Source organism: Camellia sinensis, chromosome 5 (genome assembly GCF_055761805.1).
Source record: "Camellia sinensis isolate YWXY chromosome 5, ASM5576180v1, whole genome shotgun sequence".
NCBI lineage: Eukaryota > Viridiplantae > Streptophyta > Magnoliopsida > Ericales > Theaceae > Camellia > Camellia sinensis.
This window is the reverse complement of record NC_138965.1, coordinates 118,283,803-118,294,434: the sequence shown is the minus strand read 5'-3', so window position 1 is coordinate 118,294,434 and position 10,632 is coordinate 118,283,803. Positions and strand designations below refer to the sequence as shown.

Sequence of the window (10,632 nt, the reverse complement as noted above, 5' to 3'; positions counted from 1 at the left end):
TTGTATGTTATGCATTCACCATTGGATTAGTTTCATGAAGTTTTTCATGATATTTATTTCATGATATGTAGCATTACCCTAGATTATTACACAGACAATGAAAATTTGATCATGAAATTTATGACCAAAACAAAAATTTAAAAGGGTCCACCTCACTTTTTTTAAAAAAAAAATTAAAAGTAACTTTTCCTTGTCTTTGGACTTTTCTTTTTGTGATTATAACGACATTGGGAATTGACCTTCTTTTGTTTAATTTTTTAGGAAATGAAGCGTAAAAAAGTAGAGAAAAAAATTAATTGTTATGTTTAGTGAATTGTCAAAACAAACCTTGTTTTGACATTATATTAGACAAGTTGGGTAATTTAACTTGTTTACCTTTTCAACCGATCTTAAAAAAAGTTTAGTTGAGCAGAGGTTGAGTTATTTAATTTGTTACAATCCATATAATTCGAGTATAGCATTATCTTGTTGACAATCTACCGGGCTTTAAAATGTATACATAAATTGATCTGAAAAAAAATTTAAAAAAAGTTATTTTCAAGAAAATTTTTAGTGAGCCAAATATGAAACAAGTCAAAGTAGTTTGGCTAATTTTTACATTAAAGGCCATTAGATAGTCTTTTATATACATATATTTTTTTTTTTGGTACATATGTTTGACAGTTTCACATATTTAGTAAAGGGTCTCTCTCTGTACATGCTTCTAAGAACTTAATTTACTTACTTCATCAACAGTACTCAAAACAACAAACCCTCTGCATGGCTTGGACAAAAGCTCTATGCACCACAAACACAACTCAAAGACCTACCATCACTATCAGCGAAATGATCATATATCTGTTGATATCAAATAGTATGAATCGATATATCAGTGAATATCGATAATCTAAAATCTCAATACGTGGTCAATATTTAAAACCCTGATTACTTCTCACCATCGTAAGGAGATTCACTGAAGGTTGGAGGAACCATCACCGAGGAAGAAACCTTAAACCTCTTACTCCTCGAGACCTCGCCACCATCACCAGCACTGCTCTCCGGACCATCCATCAAGTATCCATTCATCTGATCTCCAAATCCTAGTTCACCACCAAAAACTTCTCCAATATCCGACCCATCGGAGTCCAACCCATGTTGCCTGAATCCGACCCACTCGTTGCTACAATCTGACACACTCGAGCTCTCCCACGATGACGACGATGGCGGATCATCCGATGAATGAGGCACAATGATGCTTGGTTGCACCACCTTCTCAATGTTCTTCATGTCAACATGACTTTGTTGATATTGGTAACTCCTAAAATGAAAAATACTAGCAAAAGTGAAATGATCACTAACCCTACTTTTAGATGACTTGTTATCTGATGACCTAGCTATGATACTTTGCAAGTTTTTGCTTAACTTGGCTTTCAAGGAAGAGAAACTGAGACCATGCCGGTTTTCGGATTCCGAGGCTAACCCTCCGTTGGAAGGAGATGAACCCATTTGAAGTTGAGTTGAATTAGGGTTTGTCGTGGCGGCGAAGTTGGTTCGGGCATTTTCCCCACGAAGGGCTCGAGCGGCTTCATCATACGCTCGAGCAGCCTCTTCTGGGGTGTCGTATGTCCCAAGCCAGAGTCTGACGCGTTGGGACGAGTCCTTGATCTCAGCCACCCATCTTCCCGATGGCCTTTGTCGGACTCCGACAAATCTACGTAGTGTCGATTTCGTTGGTTGCACCGTGGCGGGGGCGGTGGCGGCAGCAGCGGTGGTGGTTTTGGTGGTTTCAGAACCTGCCATGAGTGCAAAGGTGGCTAAGAGTTCTGTTTTGTTAGGATAGAGAAAGTGGTTGGTAGGGTTGCATGTGGAGTACATATAAGCATAGATGGATCTGAAATGGGGACTATAAATAAGGGTCATTCCAAGATGTGATAAAGGAATAGTATATGCCCTATTCATCCATTATTTGTTTGTTTTTTTCCTATAAAATTTTATACTCAATATGGTGCATGATATGTTCTTGCAAATTAAACTCTATCAGCTTGGTTTGATTTGTATTCGTATAGGCTTGGCTTGGGAAAAACCAGCTTTGAGCTTCTAATCTCTCTCTCCCAGCCTGGGTTTGTTATGAAAATTAAAGTGTTAAATGTAGGAGAAAAAAATTTAAAAAGTGATCAAAATTTGAAATTCAAAATGAAAAACTGAAGTAATTATATAGAGATAGTTATACAGGGACAACTAATGAAAAAAAAAAAAAAAAAAAAAAGAATTTGGTCAAAACTCCTTTATAATAAAATTTTAATGCATTAATGATAAGTGCAAAAAGTTGTTCTTGAAAATCCAACACATACTACTATTACTAAAATATTAAACTTTAAAATAATATAACTTTTGATTTAGATGTCGATTTTTAATGAAATTAGTATTTTTAAAATCTTTTCATCACAATCTATCAAATAATGAAATTCTTAAATATATATATATATATATTTATTATTACCGTCGAAATTGATGTAAACAATAATATGTTACTCTATTTGATAATAACATATTATTTTGTCTCACAGTAACGTGTTACTCTGACAATATTATCTAAGAAAAAAATTAATATTTTATTTTATCCTTACTCAATGATGTGTCTCCTTTATGAAACAAAATAAATTGGACTGTCATTTTCACTAAATAAGAGTTCCATAGAGAGATTTTAGCTAAATTTTCCATGAAAAAAAGGTGACAATTAATACTAACGGAGGAGTCGTGTATCTTATATAATACTAATATAAAATATATTCATCTAATTAAGTAATTTATTGAACCAAAATGATTACCAACTAGGGGTGTACACAGATTGGATTGGTCCGATTTTAGAGTAAATCAAGAACCGAATCGTAAGAACTGATTCTAGAAAAATTAGAACTATAACCAAACCATTAAAATGTGAAATAGGACAGGAACTGAACTACAGATACTAGTTTGGTTCGGTTCGATTCGGTTCAGTTTTACGATTCTAGAAATTTTATATACAATAAATATGACATATTTTATATTAGTAAACAAATTATTGATAATTATTTTGATTAAGTTGATTAGAGTTTATTAATTTCACAAAGAGGTTAGTGCTCAAATTTTATAAGGTACCTTTCTATTTAAACTTTTACATATAAAAATATAAAAGTAATAATAAATATGTCACGATCCGATTCAGTTCGAAACTTCAACCAAAACCTTAAAACTAGAAATTGAACTAATTTAAATGGTTCCATCACTTTTAGAATCAGAACCAAAATTGAAACTAATAAAGACCAAACCGAACCACAATTTAGGGATTGTTTGGGATGTTCTAAATATGTGTACTTTTTGATTTTTTGAACTAAAAAGTTGAGGAAAAAAAATATGATTGTTTGAGTTAATTTTTTGACTTTTTATGAAAAAATATGTATTAAAAAATTGTATAAATTGGTGTGTAGGAAAAGATTAGGAGTGTGAGTTGTACGGCTATCTTATCTGCGTAGGTTGAATATATGCTAAGAAGTAATTATCTACTTTTCGGGTATTGCACTGGACGGTGCTATTCAGCTCGTGGAGGCCATCACGGGTCCCGTTTTGATAATCTGAACCGTTGAATGTATAGAACTCGTCGAGTACTATATGCTTGCAAAAAATCACGTTGATCGGATATCGATAGCTATCTGATCAGATTTATTTTTTTCAACCATTAACTATAACACCATCCATTTTTTTATACAAAACTGATTTGATCATGTAGTTATCAATATCCAATCAATGAGATTTTTTACAAACATATAGTACTCAACGAGTTCTACACATTGATAGTTCAGATTATCAAAACGGGACCCGTGATAAGCCCCCACGAGCGGAACAACAGTGTGTTAAAATTGCACCTCAACTGTGCAATTTTTCTTAAAAAACGCATCACAGATCTGAAAGGGTCAGATTGATGAGTTGTAATTTTGTGTGTAAAATTAATTTTTTAATTTTTTTTTTGGTGAATAGTGATAACTTTTTTAACTTTTTTGATAACTTTTTAACTTTTTAACTTTTTTTAAACTTGCCAAACCAGCCCTTGGACTAGATTTGATTGATTTACCGATTCCATCAAATTTTTTTTATACTCCTATCACCAACTGATAGGGGTCCAAGGAAATGTTCTGAAAATGTATATGCTCAAGATTCATAAATCATGCACGTGACTGGGTGGAGTTATTATTCAATAATTCAATAGTTTTAGAGAATTATGTGGTACTTATATGGTGTTTTAAATTAACTATATAATGAAAAATTTACAACTACGGGACTAGCAGTAAAGGTTGGGGACTGAGCAGCGGTGATCGTAGGGGTAAGAAGGTAGTCGGTTGTAGAGAAAGTGATGTTGGGTGGATATAAGAGTTAGGATTTGAAATATTTAAAAATATAAAGAGAGAGACAAATTTTAAGGGAGAATTTGCTTAGAATTATGAAACAGGTAATGAAATAAAATAAAATTTTAAATTTTAAAAGTGTGTAATTAAAAATAAATACACAAAAATAAAAATATTGTATAAATATAATCAACAACCACAACCATGGCTTCTTATTAGAATGCCAAATCCATCATGAAGTCAGCTTAGAAGCCGCAAGCCGAGCCGCACTGGTTTTTCTGTTGAAATGAGAGATAGAAAGAAGCCGACAAAAGAAAGGCGGTCGAAACTTGTCCGCTTGTAAATGAAGGAGATAATTTTAAAATCCGGCGGGAAAGATTATTTTAATTTTGGTAACGATGTTGTTTGGTGTTAAATAATGGTAATAAAACTTTAATTTAATTTACTCCCACTTGGATTTTAGTACTTTGTTAATAGAATGATTTGTGAGGTCCCTTCCAAACTACGTAACGTGTCGTTTGTGTTGTCTATATATCTCATTTTATTCTCTAAAATACACTTTAATAATGGATGAATCATCCAATATATTTGTCTACCAATATTATATAGATTTAGTGAAAGATTAGAAGAAAAATTAACCTGTGGTCCAGAATTAAATATTAGATTTGATTTTTGTTAAGGCCAAATCAACAAAAATGGAAGTCAAAATTTTACCTTTCTACCTTTTTGAGGAGCTAAGATCCGACAAAAGAAAATCTCAAGTTTTACTTTTGTTAATCTGACTGACATAATTAGATGAGATCAAAATTATCATTGTAATATGAGACCATATAAAAGAAGACTCAAATCAGGGATACTTAAGAAAAAGAAATTAAATTTATCGTATTATTGAAGGCGCAGCTAGATTAAGATGACTATGATAATTTGGTTTCGACAAATTATAATTAGTTAAATCAGTGATAGTGAAATCAAAATCTCACTTTTTCACCTTCTTGAGGACGTAAATACTGATAAGGTAAGGTGGGCCCTCAGATAGGATCTCAAGCTTCAGTTTTTATTAATTTGGCCAATTATTATTAGTTGAAATCAAAATTAACTTGGTAATCCAAGACTATCAAAATTATTCAAATTAGATAGTTATTAAGGAAATTAATATAAATTCGTCTTATAATCGAATGCGTGACTGTTGGATTATGACTCTAATTATTCAAGTGCGGCCTTTTATTTTGTTGCATAGCAACGTCACTTTTACATTCTAGACAAGTGTAAAATGATGGATGGCACGTGCCAAGCGGCTTGATTTCGTCCTCAACCAATGATTTGAGTTGATTCAAATTCAATCAATACAAACAACCCTTTGTCTCTATGATCAACACAAAGCCACTCTTTTTCATCCCTTAATTACCAATCACTTTGCATAATCTCTAACCGTTATGATGGTGAAAGTGCCAAAAGAGTAACAACCATTGAGACAACAATCTTGGCTAAGTCCATCTTTAGATTAGTTTTTTAACATCAAAATCTTACAATTTTGTCCCTAAATTGATGTTGTTTAGCACAAATTACCCTTCTATGCTTCGATGATATCATTGTTGTTTAGCACAAATTACCCTTCTATGCTTCGATGATATCATTGTTAAACAAATGGCTTAGTCACTGTCCTCATCATAAACGAAGGGTTGGGAAGAGTCAAACATGCACCCCTTGTTGGTTAACACTTTTGCACATCTCAATATGTGATGTCCTATGTGTTGCACTTTATGATAATCTCAACGTTTAGCTAGCTTTTTGTAGTACCCTAATTCTCTAGTGATAATCTTATACAAATGAGGACAATCAAATGTTAACTGGTGAGAAAAGTACATGCAATGCAACAAACGCCCTGTTTTGCAAAGTTTTTTTTAAGTTAAATTTGATAATCAAAAAGTAAAAATTAAAAGTACCTCTTCCTCAGCTTTTAAATAATTAGTTTTTTTCAGCCTATTTAAATTATTTCTGCCTAATAAGTTATAAGCAGAAATTATACCAAATTGGTACAGACTCCCAAATTAAAATAATTTGTAATCACCTCTTAAAATCTATATCAAACAACCCCAAAGTATTTGTTCTAAACCAAAATAAACTAAGTCTTGTGTCCCAATTAAGCGGGTATGGTTATATAATTTCTTTTTCATCATTCTATTATGTTCAGAGTTATAAGCTCAATTAAATCCAATAAATTCATTTTGTTTTGCTACTATGTAGATTAAGTCTTCCCTTTCCTCTAACATTTTCATTTACGGTGATACCATTATTTTTTCTTACTATTACATCCACAGATCTTCAATGTAACCAACAAAAAAGGAAAGATAGAAAGAAAGAAAAAGATTAGTTCCTTCATTGAGAAGACTTATGTTTAGATTAATGCATTTAAAATGTCAACTTACTATTTATTCAAAGGAGAATAACTAAAATTTAGATTTGATAATTTAAATATGCATATTTAAATTATCATATGAATTTTGAAATTAAACTTAAGAGCTTTGTCACAATGGATTTGAATTCACAATGTAGAAATTATAATTTGAAATCCTTCAGATTGAGAATGCCCATACTATCTCACTGACTTTATTTTATTTTTTAAAGTTGAATTTTTTACTAGACCATTTACTTTATTGTAGTTTTTGTTCACAACTTATTTGAGAAAATAACTTAAACAAGCAGAAAAGTCTAATTATCCTAAACTTGGAGAATTGAGCCTGTTTGTTTTCATTTTTCAGAAAACACTTTTCAAAAAATTTTACATTCTTATTTTTCGTATTTTTTTATTTTTACTGAATTTTTTTAATATTTTAAACAATTTTTTTACTTTTTAGACACACCTAATATAAATACACCTAAAAAGTAAAAAAATTGTAAAAAAATCTTTTAAAAATTCACTAAATACCAAAAATACAAAAAAAAATACAAGAATTCAGTATATTTTATGTATTTATTAATTTTTTTAAATATTTTTTCACAAATTTTTTACTTTTTAAATACATCTAACTAAAGTGCATCTAAAAAAGTAAAAAAAAAAAAAAAGTTTAAAATTTAAAAAATATTCACTAAAAACAAAAGAATACGAAAACCAAAAAAATCAATTTTCAAAAAACTTAATCCAAAAAACTCAAACCAAACACACTGATTTTACATTCTACTTATAGTTTTGATAAACTATTAACTTAGATTAATATGCACTAAACAGAGCCAATGACCGTAACAAATACTTCTCTTCTATCTCTAATTTATCATTCCATTTATTTTCTCAATCCACCAATAATAACTCAATCTCTTATATTTTTATAAAATTCAACCTCAAATTCTTTCACCTGGAATCCATCCATCCAAAAGGAGCCTTATCCTTGGACACAAATTATCAACGTTATCAACCTCAAACGTTATCAAACAATAACAGTGTCAGTTTTCTGTTTATGAAAAATACTAAACAAATTTATTTATTACTATTATTATTTTGTTATAAAATAAATTTTATTTGGTGTATAAAAATATTTTTAAAATAAAAATAAAAAAAAAACATGTTTAGTGAGCTATAGCAAGTAGTGGCCAGCAGTTGAGGGGTGAACGGATGCCGAGTCAACCGGGCTATGGTTGGAGCTAGATGGAGCTAGGGGTGAGCATGGTTCGAATTGGACCGGATTGGAGTAAAACCAGGACCAATCAGTTATTTACAGTTTTTGAAAAATTGAAATCAATCCAATCCGTTTAAATTATGGAACCAATCCGAACCAATCCATTTAAACACGGATTGGATCGGTTTAGGATCACGGATTCACATAATTAAATAATAAATTAATATATATATATAACACTTTAATTTCATAAAAACATAAATATAGTGCTATATTAGTTCTACAATAGTAGCATGTCTTTCTATAATAGCGACATACTGTTCTAGAATTTAAACAACCATAAGAAAACTAGTTTTACCATAAGTATTTAGACCATCACAAATTAAAACTGAAAACTAACAAACAAAAGTAATAAAGAAAGATATTATGCGAGTTTAGGTTTGAATTTAGATTTTATATAGAATAAGAGAAGATACTATGAGGAGAATGTATAATAAAAATATAAACTATTTGTATACGGTTCGGATCGGTTCCAATCCGGATCCGTGGGGTTCAATCTAAAACCAATCCGTGGACTACGGATTTTTAATTCTTCAATCCGAAACCGAACTACAGATTCAAAAAACCAATTCAAACCTATCGGATTGGACTGGACTGAATCGAATTACGAATTTCACGAATTCCTTGTTCAACCCTAGATGGAGCTCACTAGCATGCAACTGGAAGGTAGTCAAAGTTGGCCAGAGCTGGCTGCTAGCGGGCCAACTGTGCGTGGTGTCTGGGGTTGGTGAGGGAGGGAGCAGAGAGTGAAAATTTTTGCTGACAACAAGTGAAAACAGTTTTTTTTCCATTTCTAAAAATTTTGGAATCAATTCCACTTTTCTTATAACCAAAATACCTACCAAACAAGTTTGGTCTCCATTTTTAAAAAAGGGTGCGTCTTTGTGATTACGGACTAGGCTGTATTGTTGGGTTCCGTGGGCCTACCACGGAACTCATATCGACAATCTGAATCATTTAATGTATAGGACTCGTCGAGTATTTCATCCCTGCAAAAAATCACGTTGATTGGATATCGATAGCCACTTGATTTGATCACATTTCTGTCAACATTCAATATGATTTTAAAAAAAAAAATTTGTTAACAGGAATGTGATTTGATCAAGTAGCAATCAATATCCAATCAATGTGATTTTTTGCCATAATAAAGTACTCAACGAATCTTACACATTAACGGTTCAAATCATCGATGCGGGCTCCGTGGTGAACCCATGGAGGCCCAATAGTACAGTCCAATCCAAAACCAAGCTAGAGACAAACTATCCTTTAAAAAAAGGGTTTTAAGGGCAGAAGTGAAGACAATATTTGTAAAACACAATACATTTTTCACTAACTTCAGTATACTTTTATTGAAATCAATACACTTTTTAAATATTTTTATATATTTTCTGGATACTTTTTACATACTTCCCAACATTAAACAATATCAGAGGAGTGCTTATTAGCCTGTCTTAAAAAAAATGAAAACAAAACAGAAAACAAGAAAGAGAAGCGTTTCAACCATTGTTGATGGAATTTTTGGCAACTTGTATGAAATTTGGATGGAATCATAATAAAATAAAAACAGTGCACCAACTAGAGAGTAGATAAAGATAAGAGGTGTATGCATATTTTATCACACATTCAAAATTTGTACTCATCATTATAGAATGATGCAACCAGTATAATACAACAAATGTGCCAAATTAAGTGCTAATCAAAGCAATTATATCACAATAATGCAACAGCGAATGTTCATTGTCATGAAATAATTGGATAGATGCCCAATACAACTAATATCAAAGTAATTAATTCAAATAAACAATTACCCAATCATTAGAGCTTAGTTGGTATGCAAATTTACCGACAACTTGTTAGTAAGATAGAGCAAGAGAAAAACGAACTATACCAAGTCTTGAAGACAGAAAATGATTATAGTTTGCAAAGGAGGAGTGTTAATTTCTTTTGTTAATTTCTTTCTCTATCCTTCCCCACTTAACCATCAAAATGCAGTAAAAAAACCTCTTTTTCAAAAACAATCCAGTATTTCCTTCCTGTATATTCTCACACATGCATTTGATTTTACTTTCCCAAACCAAACCATCTCTAATTATTTGATTGAAACTTTCACTAAATTATCATACATTCATTTAATTCTACTCTCCCTAATCCTCATATTTCCTTTCATACAAATCATTCCCCCATAGACACAAAGCCCCTCTTATAGATAAGATCTTTTTCTTTTTTCTTTTTTGGTCAATAGGTCTGAGATTAATTATAAACACGGGAAGCATTACATCAAATTAAACAATTAAAGTCTACCAACAGCTAAAAAGCCAATAGTAACCGAGCCCAAACTCGGAAAGAAATAGAAAAATTACATATAACGCGGGGAGGGAGAAATAAACACTGTAGAGGATATCAAACACCACTTCGTAGGAGTTGAATCCCATGACCTTACACCATAAAGTGGTGCTGAACAATCACTAGACCAAATTCCCTAGTTCACAGATGAGATCTTGTTGTAGGATGTGAAATTGTGAATCAATAATACCAAAATTTAAGACCATGTTTAGATTTTTTATTTGTGAAGAGAAATCAGAAGGGAAGGAAAAAAAGTGAAA

General features: G+C 31.4%; 1 protein-coding gene across 1 annotated transcript; it reads right to left on the bottom strand.

Annotated features, from left to right (window-relative positions):
• Positions 1-564: 564 nt before the first annotated feature.
• Positions 565-1,834, bottom strand: LOC145790194 (uncharacterized). The gene has a single exon (XM_082868004.1). The coding sequence runs from the start codon at positions 1,777-1,779 to the stop codon at positions 925-927; it is 855 nt and encodes a 284-aa protein (XP_082724130.1). The 5' UTR covers positions 1,780-1,834; the 3' UTR covers positions 565-924.
• Between the last annotated feature and the right edge of the window lie 8,798 nt (positions 1,835-10,632).